The sequence below is a fragment of the Mesoplodon densirostris genome, chromosome 6, assembly GCF_025265405.1.
Source record: "Mesoplodon densirostris isolate mMesDen1 chromosome 6, mMesDen1 primary haplotype, whole genome shotgun sequence".
Taxonomy (NCBI): domain Eukaryota; kingdom Metazoa; phylum Chordata; class Mammalia; order Artiodactyla; family Ziphiidae; genus Mesoplodon; species Mesoplodon densirostris.
In genome coordinates this window covers 21,916,964-21,936,218 of record NC_082666.1, presented here as the reverse complement: position 1 = coordinate 21,936,218, position 19,255 = coordinate 21,916,964, and the positions used below count along the sequence as shown (strand labels likewise).

The 19,255-nt window shown below is 51.0% G+C and overlaps 1 protein-coding gene across 6 annotated transcripts; it reads right to left on the bottom strand.

Moving 5' to 3' along the window:
• Window positions 1-72: 72 nt before the first annotated feature.
• Window positions 73-18,945, bottom strand: NPR2 (natriuretic peptide receptor 2). Of its 6 annotated transcripts, none has more exons than XM_060100805.1 (22): window positions 17,487-18,945; window positions 16,457-16,662; window positions 9,612-9,725; window positions 9,173-9,308; window positions 8,820-8,929; window positions 8,475-8,607; window positions 8,163-8,247; window positions 7,803-7,923; window positions 7,566-7,640; window positions 7,277-7,354; window positions 6,924-7,028; window positions 6,735-6,806; window positions 4,594-4,753; window positions 4,258-4,413; window positions 4,012-4,180; window positions 3,706-3,852; window positions 3,086-3,209; window positions 2,828-2,896; window positions 1,068-1,242; window positions 898-996; window positions 539-630; window positions 73-405 (listed from the first exon to the last, which is right to left on the bottom strand). In XM_060100805.1, the coding sequence occupies exons 1-22, from the start codon at window positions 18,151-18,153 to the stop codon at window positions 340-342; spliced, it is 3,159 nt and encodes a 1,052-aa protein (XP_059956788.1). In that variant the 5' UTR covers window positions 18,154-18,945; the 3' UTR covers window positions 73-339. The 6 variants fall into 6 exon arrangements, with proteins under 6 accessions (XP_059956788.1, XP_059956790.1, XP_059956792.1 ...); XM_060100807.1 differs by having other exon boundaries at window positions 8,835-8,929; XM_060100809.1 differs by lacking the exon at window positions 7,803-7,923 and having other exon boundaries at window positions 8,163-8,287.
• Between the last annotated feature and the right edge of the window lie 310 nt (window positions 18,946-19,255).

Sequence of the window (19,255 nt, the reverse complement as noted above, 5' to 3'; positions counted from 1 at the left end):
GTTACTGTGTCCATACCCCATAACCTTTCCTTGGAGTTGCCCCTAACAGGCTATGTCACCATGACTGCTTTTGTTTGTTTTATATTTGGCCAAAATATTCTGGTTTAGATACAGATATTTACAGAAGGTAGGGAGGAGGGGAACCAGGCCAGAGAGGGACAGGTATATATACAAGGCTGGGCTGCAAAGGGCAGCAACTTCCATATAAATTGGGGGTTTTTTGCATGTTGGTTTCCATCTCATGTGACAATGTCCACTTCTGCTATGTGGAGAGATGATGGCCACTGCCCACCCGGGTACCAGCAGCAGGGAATTGTCTGAGTTGGGAAGAAGTGGGGTTTACAGGAGCCCAGCAGGTCCTTTCTGCTCTCCTAGGAGCCAGTAAGTTCGCATCTTTCCTTTTCCCTGGAAGCGGAGAAGTAGAGATAATTCAGATTCCTCTATGTTATTCCTCATATCTCCCTCCCTTCCCCCCACAAACCCCATACTTGTGTTCATCCTCCCATTCCATGACTCCCTCCCCATGGCCTGCCATCACCTTCATCTCCACATCCCCTCGAAGCTCTAGCTGGAAGCATCCTAGCTCATCCAGGGCATCCTTGGTGGTAGAGGAGACATGAATCTTAAGGGCTGGGGTGGGATAGGGGAAATGATGGAAAGAAGAATCAAAGAAAAGGCAACCGAAGAACTGGCAGCATCGGAGAGAGCTTTACCCAACCACCATCCCTCAGGAGGGTCTCAGTCTTCCCAGGGCACATGCACTAGAACCAAAATATGTCCAAGGATGGGGCAGTCAGAAACTGTGGTCTCTCAGAATGAGATCTGGAGGAACTCTGAAAAGAAGAAAAGGCCAACACAGGTTGAGGCTGAAGCTGGGGTTGAGGGCTGATATCTCACCTTGACCATTAGACTCCATTCGGGAAGCAGTGTTCACTGTGTCTCCAAAAAGACAGTAGCGGGGCATCTTCAGGCCAACGACCCCAGCACAGACGGGCCCTATGAGAAGAAATAGGTTGGGAGAGCCTGGGAAAAGTCGATATGAGGACAGGAGTGAGAGTCGGCCTTACCCGTGTGGACCCCTATGCGTAGCCTCAGCTGGTCATGGGGTCGGTGGCGGATGCGGAAGGAAGAAACTGCATCCAGTAATGCCAGGGCCATACGAGCAATTTCCGGGGCATGGCGCTGACCGTTTCTGCCTGGGAGACCAGATACCACCATGTAGGCATCTCCAATCGTCTCTACCTGATTGAGAGGGGGATGAAAAGGTCACCTCTATCTGTATCAGTGGGGATGGGGAAGGGCAGAAGGAGACAAGCTGGGTACCACTATGAGTCATCCTGACAGCCTGGGGGCCAGAACATTGACTAGAAAATAAGTGCCATGGTCCTGAGAATCTGGGAGAAGGGGAAGTCAAGGGAATCTGTAAATCCTCCTGCCCACCCCAGCACCTGGCGAATACTCTACAAATGTCTGCTGAATGGACACCCTGTCTGCAACAGGACATGGTCAAATAGGCTCTGCTGTCAGGAAATGGGAAGCAAGACAACAGGGCTGCCCTGAGGAGCACAGAAGCTGGTGGGGAGGTCAACAAGGCCCAATGAAATGAGCCTCAGACAGCCTAAAGTGTCAAAAGGTAAGAAAGCAGGCACTTGGCTTCGTTAATTGTACTGAAGCTGTGTAAGAGAAGGTCCTTGTTTTTAGGAACTACACACTGACCTGTTTAGGGATAAAGGGGCACTGTGGGGCTTCCCTGGTTGCCTAGTGGTTAAGAATCTGCCTGCCAATGCAGGGGACATGGGTTCGAGCCCTGGTACGGGAAGATCCCACATGCTGGGAAGCAACTAAGCCCATGCGCCACAACTACTGAGCCTGTGCTCTAGAGCCCATGAGCCACAACTACTGAAGCCCGCGCGCCTAGAGCCCGTGCTCCGCAACAAGAGAAGCCACTGCAACGTGCACCACAACAAAGAGCAGCCCCCGCTCACCACAACTAGAGAAAGCCCGCGTGCAACAAAGACCCAACGCAGCTAAAAATAAAATAAATTTATTTTTCTAAAAAAGGGGGCACTGTGTCTGAAACTTACTTGCAAAAGGTTCAGAAAATAATATATGGATACATAGATTTTTTTAAAATAAAGCAAACGGGGGAAAATATAAACAATTGGTGAATGCAAGTAAAGGGTTTATGGGAGTTCTTTGTTACAGTAATAACAGAGATGGCAGAGTAAGTCCAAAGGGAAGGGACAGGAATGGGTAATAAATATTATTATCTGCACAATATTAGGCATTTTCCACAATAAATTTATCATTCCCATCATACAGATAAAACATCTGAGGCTCAGGGAGCTTCTGTTACTTGCCCAAGGCCACACGGTTGGTCACAAAGCCTGATCATTTTTACTTCCAAGCACAATAAAGCCTACCCTGTGCCACCTCAATGACTTCAACAAAAAGCTTTCACTACATAGCTTGTCCCTCACCCCAATAAATCATTCTGTACCCACATCCTGTATGATTCCTCCATGTCTGGAGTGGATGAAGAAAAGAGAAAAGATGACTAGGCTATGCCTATACCCCCAGGCAAAAAGTGGCAGACAGGTTAGGTCTTGTGATGGTTCCGATTAGGGAAGCCTTAAGGATTCACAAGAGATTGGACGGGAATGTACAATTACAGTACCAGAGCCTCATTTGTCCACAAAGGGTACTCTAGCACTAGGATGCTGGAGACCCAGGCAGGAAAACTGACCCTGGAACAGGTAAGGCACGTGGGATTCGGGGAGACTGGGTTTGAAAAGTGTGTCAGTGTAAGGGCAGCCCCAGCTCTCACCTTGTAGACGTCAAAGTTGTCAATGATGGCATCAAAGCAGGTGTACAGATCATTAAGAAGTGTCACCACCTAACAGGGATGGGAAAGCAGAGGCCTTAAGACTTGTGTCCAACTTTCTAAGAATTCTTAACACACAAGCCATAACAAGATATGGAAACTACAGACCAAGCTAATCTTCCCTATTATCAAGGATCTCTATGCCCCAGTGAAGCTCCCGCAGGTCTCTACCCCACCCTCTGCCCCTCACCTGGCTCTCACCTGCATGGGGGTGCTCTCTGCTGACAAAGCTGTGAAGCCAACGATGTCACTGAAGTAGATGGTAACGCTGTCAAAGGCCTCGGCCTGTACGGTCTCTCCCCGTTTTAACTGCTCTGCCACTGAACTAGGAAGCAAAGGTACAGTTGGAGCCAAACTCAGAGAAAGAGGGTGGGAGGGCGAGAGAGAGGAAAGGAGTGTATGGCTGGAGCAGAGATGAGTTCTAACATGAAAGCTGAGCCTGGTGGAGGAGAAGGAAGGTGGCTGGGAAGGCATGACAGTCCAGGGCAAGGTAAGGTGTACAAGTGGTGTGGGGTTGGAAGGGGATCCCTGGGGATGCGGGCTAAACGTCTCAAGTTGGGATTGTTCTACATACACTTGCTGGAGCAAAGGTCTGGTAGAGCAGTGTCCTAAGAAGAAGGGATGGGAAGCCAGGAAGAAGGCAGCACAACTCATTTGGAGACAGAATGAAAACACACGGTCTAGAGCCAGAATGGGCTCATGGTAGCAAGATGTAACAAAGCAGCATTCTAAGGGTTGGGAAGTGAGTTCTCAGGACCTTGATGAGGCAGAAACCAACAAAATACCAAAGGAAAATTCAGGAAGGGGGACAGAAGTCTCACTGGGGTAGAATTTGGTAGAGCAGAGCCTCAGCCTTGCGTTTCTCCTCCAGGTAGGCCTGTGTGCGTTCCTCCACCAGCTTCTCCAGGTTGTTGGCATACTGCTCCATGCGCAATAGGAGGTTGTCCAGTATGCTGGTGCCACCCTCCCTGGAAGGAGGCCAGGATAGGGTACCTGCTCCAAGATGCTCAAGACTCCCAGGGCTTTCTACCCAACCCACCCTCTCGGCCCCACCAACCCCACCTCATCCACTAAGACTGATGAGTCTGCTAGCCCCGGGGAGCTCCTGCACCGTAGTGCCCTCTCACTTGTTAAAGCGGCGAATGAAGCCCTTAATCTGTCCAAAGTCGGGTCGCTCAGCTGCGTCCTGGGCCCAACACCGCTCCATCAGCAAAACCAGCTCTTCGTTCAGCTGGGTCCGGTCAATGCTTGGCCGGAAATAAGGCCGCTGACCATTTCGGACCTTCTGGACAATCTCTGAGGGTGATAAAGGGTTTGGATGAAGAACAGGTCCCCCAGGTAGAGGAGGCTCTGGGTAGTAGATTGACTCTCACCTTTGGGGCTTAGGTCCAGGCCCTCCAAGTAGAAAGGACCACTGCGAAGTGCTATCTCCTGTAAGATTATCCCAAAGCTATAGACATCGGCCTTCTGCATGCCTGTGGTTGGCAAGGGGTTCCCAATGAGCAGTTCTGGGGCAGTCCACAGCTTCTCTGAAAAGAGGGAACAGGCTGGCCAGGTCCTCAAAAAGGGAATCCCCAAGCCCACCTGGCCTCATTCCCATAATGCTCGCCATATTACTGTCACTCCGTCTCCCTCTCCCACCCTCCCTAGGTGGAAATGATCAGGGCCAGGGGGGCAATGTAAAAGCAGGTTGTGGGGGAAGGCCTCACTGGCATAGAGGGCGTGGTTGTCATCAGGTTCAGCAGTTGATCGGAAGCTGGCCAGGCCATAGTCTGTGATTTTGAGCACAAAACGACTATCCACCACACAGTTGGAGGACTTGAGACTCCCATGGGATGCAATAATGCTGTTATGGAGAAAGGCCATGCCCTGCAGGATACAGATCAAGTCATGGGATTGGATCATATCTGGCTTGGGATACCCCCTCTCCATGAGATGGGTATTAGCTAGCTGTCTAAAGATCTTTGGACCATAAAAACAATAAGCTAATTTTGGAATGCATCCTTTGTACAGTTTCCACCCCAGGAAGCAGGCAAAATAGGAGAGTTGTCTCTTCCTGGTACCTTAAGCAGTATATCCGCACCCAGGCACCAGGGATAGGAGACATGCTTAAGAGGAAGGACAGGGCTTCCCTGGTGGTGCAGTGGTTGAGAGTCTGCCTGCCGATGCAGGGGACACGGGTTCGTGCCCCGGTCCGGGAAGATCCCACATGCTGCAGAGCGGCTGGGCCCGTGAACCATGGCCGCTGAGCCTGCGCGTCCGGAGCCTGTGCTCCGCAACGGGAGAGGCCAAAACAGTGAGAGGCCCGCGTACCACAAAAAAAAAAAAAAAAGAAGAAGGACAAGGGGAGCTATCAGTTATTACCCTGGAAAGGGGCGGTCTGTCATTCTGAGTAATGAAGGGATCAGAACTCTGAGGGTGAACTCCAAGAATACAACACCCATGGTGGCCTCAAATGCTTGGCCACTACTCAGGAAGACATGGCTTGAGATCCAGGTATCAAGAGTACCTGGATGCACCAAGGAAGACTAGCCAGTTGTAAACTTTAACATACAACCATGTATAGGCAGGCAAGTCGAGATGGAGGAGGAAAGCGATCTACTACAGGGGATGTCGGGCCAGAGAGAAAGTGGAGAAAATAGTAAATTAGAAAAACCTGGGAATTGGACAAAGGTAGGAGGTAGCTACCAAGCCAATGCAGAAGCCTGAAACCTCTGGCCCCCCTGGGGCCAGAGAGGAGAGAAAGTTTGCCTGTGAGGGACTCTAAGGCAGGTCCTAAGAAGGCAGAGTGGTGCTTCCCCTGGGAAGTCAGTTCAGGTGGAACAGAAAAAGGATACAGTGTCCTGTATGCTAACCTCCTTTAAATGTTTAGCTCTGGGCTTAAACAACTCAAAACTCTAATCTCTGTGAACTCTTCCTTTTTATTCGTTTCATCTTGATATCAACAAACCTCTGGGAATCTCCAAACTCGTGAATACAGATATTAGGCTTCTGGCTTTGTTCTAAATCACCTTTCCATCAAATCACTGTTCTCTCAAGAGTCATGTTTTCCTTACATTTATCATCACACCTCCAGCTGAGCACCACATCAACTTTACCTAATATTTTATCTCTGATTTGATGGCAAACTTTAACACACACACACAAAATTTTTTAAATAACCTCTTGAAAGCTATGCAGAAAAACCAAAGCCAGCTCCAGGTGTGGTACAGGTGATCCACTAGGCTAGCTCACTGGCTAGGGGACTTGCTTCTAAACACCTGTCCCACCTGTGCAAGATTCAAATTTATGCCTCCACAAATCCATGGACCTCTGGGTCACTTGAAAATAGCTGAAACCTAGTATATTAGAAGATACCAAACATTTAGTGTAATTTTCCTTGGCTTCTCTTAGTTTTACTAATAAATGTTCATTTCGAATTTCAGTTTTTCTGAACAAAAGAGCAGATACGCCAAATATTGGTTAGAGAGTAAATGATGAGGAAAAAAACAGCAGATAAATATGTTTGGAGACCCCATTTATTTTTCCTTTCTAAGAGATTTTAATATAAACTCTTGGAGGAAAAAGAAAAGATGACGGAGAGAGATTTGAGATATTTGAGATCTGAGATTTGAGATTGGGCAGGAAGACAGAAGTTCTCTACAAGTACAGGACTCTTTGTGGCAGATAAAACTCATTCCCCCCAATTAAAAGCCCCAAATCCATTGTTTACCCATTATTATCCAACCTTAAGAATAAGGGGAAATGGAGAGATGGAATTTTTAGACTAGGAAGAGAAACCATAAGCAAAGATAGAAAGAGGGAGGCATTTTAAAGTGGATGAACTCAGGGAGGAGTGGGGAAGACTCACCTTAACAAGGTCATTAATCAGTGAATAACGAAACATCCAATCCAAGTTGATGCTATCATTTTCCAGAATATCCTGGTAAGTGACATGGAATAGATTATGTGACTTTCCTAGCCCCACTATTACCTGCACAGTCAGTGTAACTCTGGGCCTATCTCTCCTGCGCCTATAATCCCCACCTATATCCCTCACCTGTAAACTCCCACGAGGACAATACTCGGTGACGATGCAAATGTTGGGAGGGTCTATGCAGGCGCCAATGAAGCGAGTGAGATGGTTGAACTGAACATCTCTCATCTAGAAAAAAAAAAAAAAAAGGAAGAAAAAGAGAATTGAAAGAGCTAAAAATTAGATACAGAAATCTACCACTACATGAGAGGACCTTTCTCTTAATTGTACTTACAACTTGAAATCATTTATAAATAAACCCATTGCCCTCCTAGCCAATTTTACTATTCCCTAGTCCTCCCCTTCCCCTTCACCTTCCCCTTCCCCATTCCCATTCTTATTTACCCCTGGCCCTCAACCCATACACCACGACTTACATGTTTGAGTTCAAACAGAACCTGCCGGGTCAGCTCAATGCGCTTCTTATTCACATGTTTGATGGCAACAACATTTCCCTGATGGTGGGAGTGAAAGGGGAAGAGGGACATTAATATCAGAAAGGGTCTCTGGGTGCTGGAAAAGACTGGAGAACTGTGGGAGCAACCAGGAGCTCAGCTGGACAGAGAGAGGAGGGTTATGAGGAGCAGAGGGTCACGGGAAGAGGTGACAGATGCGGATGAGACAGGATGAAATGGTGGGGACCAGAACAAGTGGACGAATGTTCACCTTGAAGTGACCGGTGTTGGCAAAGATCTGGTATTTCCCATGGGCTGTCATGAGCGAGCCGTAACTGGATCCCCGCTGGGGCCAAGGGCAACATGGAGGCGGAAGGATGAAAGGAACATTAGATGGTGGTGGTAGTGCAGGTGCTATCATTACAGGCTGATGTGCTGGGAAAGGTCCAGGGTACGAAAGGACAGGCACTCAGAGGGAAGCAGAGGGACAGCTGAGACGAGGGCTCACCAGCGACAGTGTGAGGCGACTGCCTGCACCTTTATGGTATCGCTCTGAATTGCCAAATTGCAGCTCCTCCCAGCGAATGCGCCACAACATGCTAGCCAGCTCTTTCTCCAGCATCAGTTTTCTGTAAGGACTGCACACCTCAGTTGACTGGCAAGCCCAATCCTACCACCCCAGAAGCCAACAGCAGGGCTGCAGAGACTTCCCGGCAGCTCCTGAAGCTGCAGTTGTCACACCCCAGACACAGGACTGAGAGAGAGGGATGCAGTCCCTCCCCCATGTTCTGGGGGCCCCTGGCCTCAGCCAGAAGTCTGTGTGGAAACGGGAGGGAGGGAGTAGGTCAGCGGAAAGCCCAGAACTCACCGGAAAATGAGGAAGCTGGAAACGCCAAACATGATGAAGGTGATTCCTGTGCCCAGCGCCACAATTGCCAGAGTGGAAAGTGGGGCTGAAGGGAGAGGGGGCCCTGAGAAAGACTGTGTGTGGTGCTGTGAACGGGGAGGGGGGATGCTCTTAGGTGCAGGGAGCAGATAGATCTCTAGAGGTAAAGAAGCAGGCAGGGGGCATAGGAGAAGAGGGGATATAGAGCTAAGGGTGGGGGAGCCCGTGAGGAGGAGGTAAAAGAATGGAAAGTCAAGGGAGGAAGGATTGCTCCCAGTCCCTGCACACACCCACTTTTATCACAGGATGGGTCGTCCAAGTCAAAGGCACAGGGGGGATTGTCCAAAGGGGGGGCCCCCTTCACCCAGGGGATGGGCCGTCCTGTCCACCAAATCTGCTTTTCGGCTCCCGAGTAGTGGGCTGCAGGCTGTGAGGAAGGAGAAAACAGGGCCCACAGGCCTGCTCCCACCAGCCTCCTCCCCCCAAACCCAGCTATTTGGGTGCTATTCTCCCCATCCTACCGCCCACCCACCATGCAGCTCCAGCAGAGGAAATAAGTCCCTGCCTCTAGAACCTGTGATTCTGCCCCCGTTGACCCCCTGAAAGCTGGGTTTGCAGGCCCCCCACTCTCCTCCCTACCTCGTCCCCCATCACCTGAAAGTCCCCAGAATCCAGGTCTCCCATGGCCCACAGGACAAAATCAGTCTCCCGGTCATTGTTCTTGTCCATAACAACCAGTCCAGTTACACCTAAGACAGAAAGGAGTACCCCTTACTTTGAGATCTACCCTAGGCCCCTCTCCTGTCCTCCCAATCCCTCCAGTCACCTCACGGTCTGTCCCTGCCCCCATTCTTAATATGTGTCCACCTCTGCCATGTTCTCTGACCCCTACTAACTCCCCCTCCTGCCCCTGGTGTCTGTGTTCTCTTCCGCCCACTCCACTCCTGAGCGTGACAGCAGCACTCTGGCCTCCAACTGACCCTCTCCATTACCATGGTATCTTCTTCCTTGCATCTTCTCGACAATTCGAAGTCCATCTTCCCGGGTGCCTCCTTCCTGTATTGTCTCATTCAGGACTTCAGCATATAGCAGGATCCCATCGTAGAAGCAGCCAGCAATGAGGTTCATCTGGGGGTGGTAACGTCAGCAGTGCTCTCCAAAGGTCCTGCCAGGCCCCCTCCCCAGCCCCCTTTTCCATCTCTGGGGTCTCCTTCTACCTCTCCTCGTTCTGGTTTGCTTTCTTCCCTCCTCTCATTCCTAAGGTGCCATCCCTACCTCACTGAACACTAAGGCAGAAGAGAAAATCCTGAATGGAAGTGGACAGCCCCCAAAGTAGGGCTGGCTCCATGGCCAAGGCTTGATTCTGAGTTAGGGAGAAGAGGCTTTTCTCAAAGCCTGGCCTGATTCTCGGGGAAAGAGAGATCTACTTACGAGGGAAGGGGCCAGTTCCACACCAAAATCTTCCCGAGCTCTTATCAGAAGACGATTCTGGAATTCCTGATACTCAGGATTCGGGGGTTCTCGGTATGTGATGACCAATACCATCTGTACCAACAGCACATGGGAGAGTGGAAATGATTCAAGGTGGGCATTAGGGGAAGAGAGGAAGCAGGACAGGGAAACTTGCTGAAATATACATGATATAAAATGTACATGGGTGACTCTGAAGGCCGAGAGGATACTAAACTCTGTGTGTGTGTGTGTGTGTGTGTGTGTGTTTAATACTCTGGGGAGAGCAGGTGGCACACCTCCATACAAGAGAGATAGATAGGATGGTTCTGGGAAGGTGGAGACTGGGAAATAGATGAAGTCAACTCCATCCCCCACACTGGGCTCCTCATCGTCCTGAAGCCCCTACTACCACCCAGGCCTCCCAGCAGGGCCGCCATGACACTCACAGGTCCTCTGTCCCATCCTTTCCGGGTACCTGTTTACTGGCAAGGACAACACTGAGCAACAGCTCCTCTCCCTGGTGTTAAGTACTGCTAATGTTATCAGTAAAATGTTTACATTTTCATTTGGGCCACTTGAGCACGGTGCCTCCTCCCAGTGAATTAGAGATTTCAGGTCCTATGACAACTGGGGGAAATACTTTGAGAGAGTGATTCCATCTGTAAAAAGCCATGAGCCGGCTCCTTTAATGTGCATGGAACACCCACCATATGCAGCACCGTCCTGCATACTGGCATAGTCCCACACATCATGAGTCACAAGGAAAACAAACAGTCACGTGCCCACACACATCTCATAGATAAGCCAGTGGCACACATGGTCTCGGTCATGCACACTTCTCACTGGCCACAGTCAGCAAGTCTCTGTCTTTCACTGGGATGCCTGCCTGGCTCCCACTGGCCCACTGGCCTCACACACTTCCCGCTTCTTGGCCTCTGCCTCCACCTCAGGCCTCCACAATCACTGAGACCAGCCTCTGCCTTCGTCAGGAAACTGGCACTGCAACTTTGGGGAAAGACTTCAGATCAATATATTTTGTGAAACGTGACTTTGTGAAATGAGAGATTAAAAACAGTCATTTGGGGGGCCTCCCTGGTGGCGCAAGTGGTTGAGAGTCCGCCTGCCGATGCAGGGGATACGGGTTCGTGCCTCGGTCTGGGAGGATCCCATATGCCGCGGAGCGGCTGGGCCCGTGAGCCATGGCCGCTGAGCCTGTGCGTCCGGAGCCTGCGCGTCCGGAGCCTGTGCTCCACAACGGGGGAGGCCACAACAGTGAGAGGCCCGCATACCGCAAAAAAAAAAAAATAAAAAAAAATAAAATAAAATAAAAAAATAAAAACAGTCATTTGGGGACTTCCCTGGTGGCGCAGTGGTTAGGAATCCACCTGCCAAGGCCGGGGACACAGGTTCGATCCCTGATCGGGGAAGATCCCACATGCCGCGGAGCAACTAAGCCCGTGCGCCACAACTACTGAGCCTGTGCTCTAGATCCCGCGAGCCACAACTGCTGAGCCCGCGTGCCACAACTACTGAAGCCCATGTGCCTAGAGCCCGTGCTCCGCAACAAGAGAAGCCACCACAATGAGAAACCCGCACACCGCAACGAGGAGTAGCCCCCCCTCGCCACAACTACAGAAAGCCCATGTGCAGCAACGAAGGCCCAATGCAACCAAAAAATAAATATAATAAATAAAATTGATTCTTTAAAAAAATTAAAAATTTAAAAAATTAAAAAAATAAAACTAGCCGTTTCTCCCAGTTGTGTTCATTCCTGTCACAGAAAGTACCATAGAGATACTAGATATATCACTTACGATCTATTATAGATCAATTCATTCCAGGTAGGAAATAATGAAGTCAGTTTCTAATATACATTGATTATATTAGACTGGAGTCTACTTCATGATGTAATTATTCTTACTGGAGCATTTGGATGCTTGATCACACACTGCTAATACTCTCCCACTGTCAGGCAGAATTAAAAAGGAGAGGGAGACTGAGGGTGGGGTTGGAAGGGTTCGTTCAGTAACACCTATTCAAAGAATAAAAGAAAAATAGAAGGGTAGGATATGGTTGACAAAAAATGTAAAAAGTTAGTTTAAAAACTTGAGGGGCTTCCCTGGTGGCGCAGTGGTTGAGAGTCCACCTGCCGATGCAGGGGACACGGGTTTGTGCCCCGGTCCGGGAGGATCCCACATGCCGCGGAGCGGCTAGGCCCGTGAGCCATGGCCGCTGAGCCTGCACGTCCGGAGCCTGTGCTCCGCAACGAGAGAGGAACCAACAGTGAGAGGCCCGCGTACCGCAAGAAAAAAAAAAGAAAACTTGAAAAGATCAGGCTTCACACAATTTCTATTTCATTATAAAGGTTGATAATAGGTTTTCAATGCTTTTTAAAAAGTATTTTTTCCCATTTTGAAGATGAGCAAACTGAGGCTCTGCAAGGTTAAAAAATTTGCTTAAGGTCACAGGGCTAGAAAATGGCTGAGTCAGGCCTGAAATAGGTTGGAACTCTGTGGTCTTCCCACCACACTGCATTGCATTGTCAAGGGCATCAGGGGCATTGGTTACTAAAAGAGGTCCAGAATTGTGAAATGGAAGGACGCAATGAGTCATCTTTTCCACAATGAAAGTCACACGATGGTAAGGAGGATTGAATTAGGGGATTAACCCAGGGATGTTCGAGGACCTGCACGGCTGAAAATCGCTGATCTACATCCTCCATCAGCATCATGGTAATGAGCTCCTTTGCAGAATCAGAAACGTTATCCCAGTACGGAGAAGGGAAGTCCACTTGCCCCATCAAAATCTGATCAAAAAGCACCTCCTGGTCATCACTGCTTCCACGGAATGGAGGGAAACCACAGAGCAGGATGTAAGTGATTACACCAGCTGCCCAGATGTCCACCTTGAGGCCATATCCGGTCTCTGCAATGATTTCAGGGGCCACATATGTCGGGGTGCCACACACGGTGGGTCTAGGTTTGTTTCTTTGCTAGACTAGCAGTTCTCAATCTTTCTGGTCTCATGACCCCTTTAGGCTACTAGAAATTATTGAGGACCCCAAGGAGCTTTTGTTTGTTTGGATTACATCTATCAATATTTACCATATTAGAAATTAAAACTGACAAAGTTTTAAAACACAAGAATACACGAGCACACCTCCTATAGCTGCCGGAATGATGACATCATCACACGTCACATAACCTCTGGAAAACTCCACTGTACAATCATGGAAGAATGAGAGTGATGGAGGCAAATAACACCTTAGTATTATTTTAAAAATAGTTTTGCCCTCATGGTCCCCCTAAAAGGATTCCAGGGGCCCCCAGGATCCCAAGACCACACTTTGAGAACTGCTATGCTCGACTCTGTTTTGCTGTGGTTACTAGCTACTAAAAAAAAGAGAGAGAAGCAGAAGAACTTCCAAAGAATTTCTGTTCTTGCTCAGGGGCTAGAGAGAAGGTAAAGGTAGGTAACTGTGTCCCATTCCACAGGGGACCCCAGACGGAAAAAAAAAAAAAAAAAAGCAAAGGCTGCCAAAATGGGTACAGTGGTGGGTGGAAGCCAGGAGGGCACCTGGGAAATGTGCAAGGGCAGCAGATGCCTGGCTCTGCCTGTGGGCCCACCCACAACCAGACCCACTCTGGCTGCCGCAGGAGGCGCTGTCAACAGTGGCCTAAATTAACAGAATGGTCTCCACAAGAGATGCTGCCTTACACGGCCCTTGGTTTACTGCTTACTTCCATTCTAGCCGCTGGTGTCCCCCATCTGTAACCCAGTCTCATGCTGGTCACCTAGGTTGTGGCTTCTGCCTGGGTTTCTGACCCTGTAGAATGTCCTCAAATGTCCAGACAGAGACTCTGGATCCTTAGAGCCTAGTCATTTGGTTAGTTCCACCGTATCTACTTATTCTTCCCTTTCCTGGTTGATCATCTTGGTTTACAGTACCTGCCAGCTCTACTCTTGTCTAAATGAATTCCTAACCCCGTCCCCCCTCTTCCCAACACACACCTTGATTCAACTCAGCAAACGTGCTAGGCACACAGAATACAAAGATAAGCATGATCCCTGCCCTCAAGCGGCTATGGTTCAATGAGGGGGAAAAATCATAGCAACATAGTTAATTTTAGAGTCCTCTCCCCCAATAGCTAGTATCCAACATGAGCTGGGACCCCTTCCTTGGGCATGACACCCTCCTGGAAAGGCTGTGGGCATCTATATCAGGACTCCTCACCTCTGCTGCCACCTTTTCCAGGCTGGCCTGGTCTGGGACCCCAGTGGGCCAGGTATCTCCGGGGTGTGGGCTCTCTGCTCTTTCATCCTTGTCTGGAGCTGACCACACAACTTCCCTTTGATTTTCCCCTCAGCATATTCTCGACTGCCCCTTCTCTTATATTGTAGCAAAATCTCCCTCTTTGTTTTTCTGAATAATGCCTACAGTGAGTGGGAGAGCTGAGAATTAATTTACAGTTCACTCTTGAAAAACTTGGGTTTGAACTGCATGGGTCCACTGATATGCAGATTTTTTTCAATAAACGCAGACCATGGTACTATGTGATCTACGGTTGGTTGAATCCACAGATGTGGATGGAACCTCCAAGAGGGAAGCCTGACTGTAAAGTTATACCCAGATTTTCTATTGCATGGAGGGTGGGTGCCCCTAACCCCCACAGTGTACAAGAGTCAACTGTATGTAACTAACTGTTAGCAGACTAGATCCCTCCTCCTCCTACCCTAAGTGCTGGGGCCCCTTGGCTGGTAGGAATTCTCCCACAAGAAGAGAGGTGTTCCCTCCACAAAGAGAGTATGGCCCAGAAGGCTGTGGAGTCTTCCCATCTGGGAGGGTTAGAGAGACACTGCTTGACCACACTAGCTAAAGCACAATCCCCCTGATACTCTCCTCTCATACCACACTATGCTTTTTTTTTTTTTTTTTTAAGTAACACATCACAGTTTGTTCTATGTTTGTAACTATTGCTTGTTTATCTCTGCCTGTTCTACTGAATGTAGGCTCCAAAAGGCAGGGACATCTGTTATGTTCTCTGCTGTATACTAGTACCTCGCACAGTGACTAGGACATAACAGGTGCTCAGTAAACACTAACAGAATGAGTCAGTCTTCAGATGAATCAAACATTCACTGAATAATGTTGTAAGTTCTAGAGCAGATAGAGATAGGCACAAGAGTGGGAAATTCAGTCCAACCTGAGGATTCAGGGATGTTTCCTAGAAGGGAAAATAACTGATCTGAGTATTACAGAATACACAAGCATTATCCAGACACACAAAGGTGAGAAGGTCGTTTTAAGGCAAAAGTTCAGCAGCAACAAAACCTGTCCTGCCACTGCCCGTGTTCAAGTGTGACGGTCACAGACTCATACTCAGGCATGCAAACAGATAGGTCATTCACAGTCAGACACTACCAAATACATAATCACAGCCACATAAAACCTTACTCATTGGAGAAGGTGGCCACCCAAGTCCAGCCCTTATACACACCTACTTAGAGTCAAAGAATCTCAGGGTTGAAAAGACCTTAAGGTTATCCTATACGCCACCTCAAATCCTTTTTGGGATAAGAAGGGGGTATGCGTAAATAAGTTTTAAAAAGTACTTATGTACATAAGTAAGTGAAAAATTGGTGGGAGAATCGGGGAGCAACTCATGGGTATGATTTTGAGAGGGAGAGATTTGGGGTAAGGGGAGGAAGACCACTGTGGACAAAAGCAGCAAAGACCCCAAAGGCAGGGGGGCAGGGAGGCCCGAGGTAGCAGGTCTGAGCGAGGTCTAGCCAGCTGGAGTACTCAGCAGTACCGGGAGGTAAGATTTTAAAAGTGGGTTGAGGACTGTATAAAATCTTAAATGTCATGATAAGGAGTCAGGACTTTATTCTGTAGGAAATAAGTCATTGAAAGTTTTGAGCAGAGAAGTGAAGACAGTCATGTCAATTTTCCCTACAAACTGTTTCTCATATCCATCTCTTTTCATTCCTGCTATCATCACCATAGTTCAAGTCCATACCTCCGTACCGCCTTCTAACCTATTGCAGGTGGCCTCATTGTCTCCTCCTCTTCTAATCCAACTGAGTTCTGTCAGTATATTTCTCGTCACAAAAACACCTCGAAGACCCCACCATTCAAGTCCAAGCGCCTCATTCTTAGGTTCAGAGCTCTCCTTAATCTGAATCTACCTCTGCAGCATTATTTCCTGTAATCTGCTCCAAGTGAGCCATTCTTTCTTGTCAGGTCAGTATCTTCTTGGATCCCCAAACATGTCCATTCCCATCTTTTTTTCTTTGCTCCAGCTGCCTGCATCCTCTCACCCACTCTGACTAGGAATATGGCATCTATCTTTAAAGTCACCATAGAGTCTTGCTTCCTTTATAAAAGCTTTCCCTAAACCCAGCCCACTCTCTCCTCTGAACCACTCAAGTTCTTAGTGTCTGTTCCAGGACACATCATCACATCCTTTCTTGTACTTGTATCCAACTGCACCACAATCATGCCTTGCCTCTCCAGAAAGGGTGGAAGCCCTCCCAGAGGCGGGGTCTAGATCTTTTCCTGAACTTTCCCCCAACCCCACGGTATATCTACCATTGGTACTTAGGAAAAGTCAGTGTTCCAGGATCTTGGGAGGTAGTCTTGGAAGACACACTGAGAAAGAGCCACAAAGATGAGACTAGACTTGGAAAGCCTCCGTCCATTTCACCCCTGGGGTTCACAATTCTTGCCCTCTTGCTGAGGTTTCTGTGGGGTCTTGTGAGAGACAGAGAATTCCCAAAAAAGCTCCTCTCCCCACTCCCTTCAAGTTTGGCTCAAATGATACCTGAAAAGCTTCTCTGAGGGCCTCAGCCTGTTCCCAGGTGCGATTGTCCTGCCAGGGCCGGCCTGTGGAGCGTGTGGGGCCCGCACGGAGACTCTCCCCAAAGACATCCAGGTAAAAGAAGACATAATCTCCGTTGGTCAGGTTCTCCCTCTGGGCCTGAAGCAGGATCTCATGCAGCATCTCCAGAGGGCCGCAGATATACACAACTGGGAGCAGGTACATGACAGAGGGGCACTCTGAGAAAGCATCCAGGACCCTAAACAGCCCCCTCTCTGACCATCTGCATTTCCATCTTCAGCGAGGAAGAGAGGGCCTAATCTATCAACCACCCGGCAGATGTTCCCCAACCCACCCCCCTTGGAGTCTATGTCATAAGTACCCTGGGACCGTATGGACCATCTGGCAGAAGTCAGAGGCTGATTCCAGACCCGAGGAAGGGAGCTATCCTTCAAGCCCCTCCTCTTCCCAGAGCCCTGCCTGCTGCTCGCCCCCCAGCCCTCCTCACTCCCCCACTCTGCCCTGTCTTTCCCTAAGCTCAAAGGCACTGACTGCTCAGAATTTCTCTCAGTGTGAGCTTTACCTGTCTTTCCCAACCTAATCAGCTGCACCGCAAAGCCCATTTATGGAGTCTTCACGCTTTTTATGCCACCAAGGGGTATTGGCGGCCCAGTCTGAGAAGTCTCTGCTCACAGACAGGCACACATTTTGGAGTGACCATCAACCACATTCACTACTCCAGGGAACTCACACTGCTCCCCAAATTCAACTTCCCCCAATCCCACACTCTCCCCGACACAAGCTTCTCCCCTCAGGCCATCTTACTCTTTGTTCACATCTGTCTGTGACATCCACAAGCCCCCCAACACAGCGCCTTAGCCCCTCCCAGGGGCTCCATCCACACGTGTTTCTTGATCCCAACCACCACATTCGGCTCCTCCACGGCTATCTCCATCTACAGCTTCCCAGCGCTCAGCTCCAGGGACACAGCGACCCTCCTCCCCTGACCCTAAGTAGCCCGGGCCACACTCACTGCGCCCGTTGGCCCGGATGAAGTGGGTGGCCTGCTCAGGGCCCCCCGGCTCACGGGCATACACCTGGTGCTGCACACTGAGGTTGCTGCCCTGCAGGGCCTCAAAGACGCCCTCGATGGTGAAGTAGTGAGGCCGGTCATCTGTGCGAGCATCCAGATACAGCAAGGCAGCACGGGCAGTCCAATTGAAGTGCCCATGTAGCGTCACTACAAACTCACCCAGCTTGGGAGCAGAGGGACCAGTGCGCACCAGGGTACGATAATGCTCATTCTTAGCCGCAAAACCAGAGGCCACAGCACCCGCAGTCAGCAGGGGAAGGCGCCAATGTGAGGCAAAGCGGGCCACAGAGGCAGCGGGGTACACGCAACCGGGGCCCAACAGAAGGTCGGGATCGTGGTATAGCTTGAGGTCCACAGCGCGCAGCGGGGCCAGGTACTCAGAGCAGGCGCCATCTAGTTCAGAGCTGACGAACCGTAGGTCCACGGGCAGCGCCCGGCCCAGCGCCTCCACAGCGAGCGCCACAGCGGGACCCACCCGTGGCCAGGCCCAGGCATAGCTGAGGTTGTGTTCTGGCAGCACCACCGCCAGCGTCAGGTTCCGCGCCCCCGGAGGACGCACCCCACCTGCCAGGGCTGCCACCACCAGCAGGAGTGATGGCAGTGCCATGGGGAGAAAGCAGCGGCCCCACCCCCCCCAGAGCCTGGGGCCGCTCTGGCCTACGGGGGAGCCACAAGCACCGCCCAGCCTGGAACCTGGGGAAGCCGCCAGGGAGAGCAATGAGGATGAGCTAGGTAGGCCGGGATACAGAAAGTGGCAGGAATCGGGGAGGAGGAGGTGGGAGGAAGCCCCGGGGAGTGGGTAAGGAGTGGGTCCACCAGCCTAGGGCAGGGACGGAGGAGGGCTAAGAGTAGGGTGGCAGGAGGAGGGAGGGACCAAGGGGGCCTGTGACTGGGATGGGGAGAGTGAGAGGTGAAGTCGTCTGATGAATCTGAAGCTGAGAAGGAAAAGGGGATCCGAGACTGCGATGGGGTGGAGGGGGTGGGGAGGCTGGTACAAAGAGAAGGCCTGGGGGGACCTCACCGCTTTAAGGGCTAGGAGGGCAGAGAGCTGCGAAAAGAAGGACCAAGGGGATAAGGTGGGAGGGGGCCGGCGCGGCGGAAGGACTGGGACCATGGGCAGGCGGGCAGCGAAGCGAGGCCTGGGCCGGAGGAGAAGGCAAGGCAGGGGTAAATCTCCCTGTGAAGGCTTCTCCCGAAGCTCCTGCTTGGACTAACGGGCCCAGGGCGCTGGTCCCATCCGGAGCTGCGGCGGCCCCGCCCGTGTCCCCGCTCCTCTCTGCTCCGCTTCTCCTAGGCCCGGGCGGCCGGCGCTGCCCCGCGCTTCCTCCCGCCCCCCGCCTGGGCCCCCGGGCGCGCCGCTCGTCCAGGTCAGGTTGCCGCGGCCCGGCCGTCTCCGCTCGCTGCGCCGGCGGCTGCAGAGTGTGACTCCCCGGGCAGGCCGCCCGCCCCCGCCCCCGCCCCCGCCCCCGCCCCCGCCCCGCGCCTTCCCCGCCCCCTCCCCGCGGCCCCTCCTCCTCCCCCGCCCGGCCCCACCCTCCGGCGCCTGCTGTCTCCCCCGCTCCCGATTCCCCACTCCCACCCGGGCGCCCGGGGACCTCCCAGGTCTCCAACCCACCCGGCGACAGCCCGGGGGCTCCGCGCAAGGGCCTCTCAGGCCGGCGAGGTTCCGGGCGTCCCCTCACTTTAAGGCCTACCCCGTCTCCCCCAGG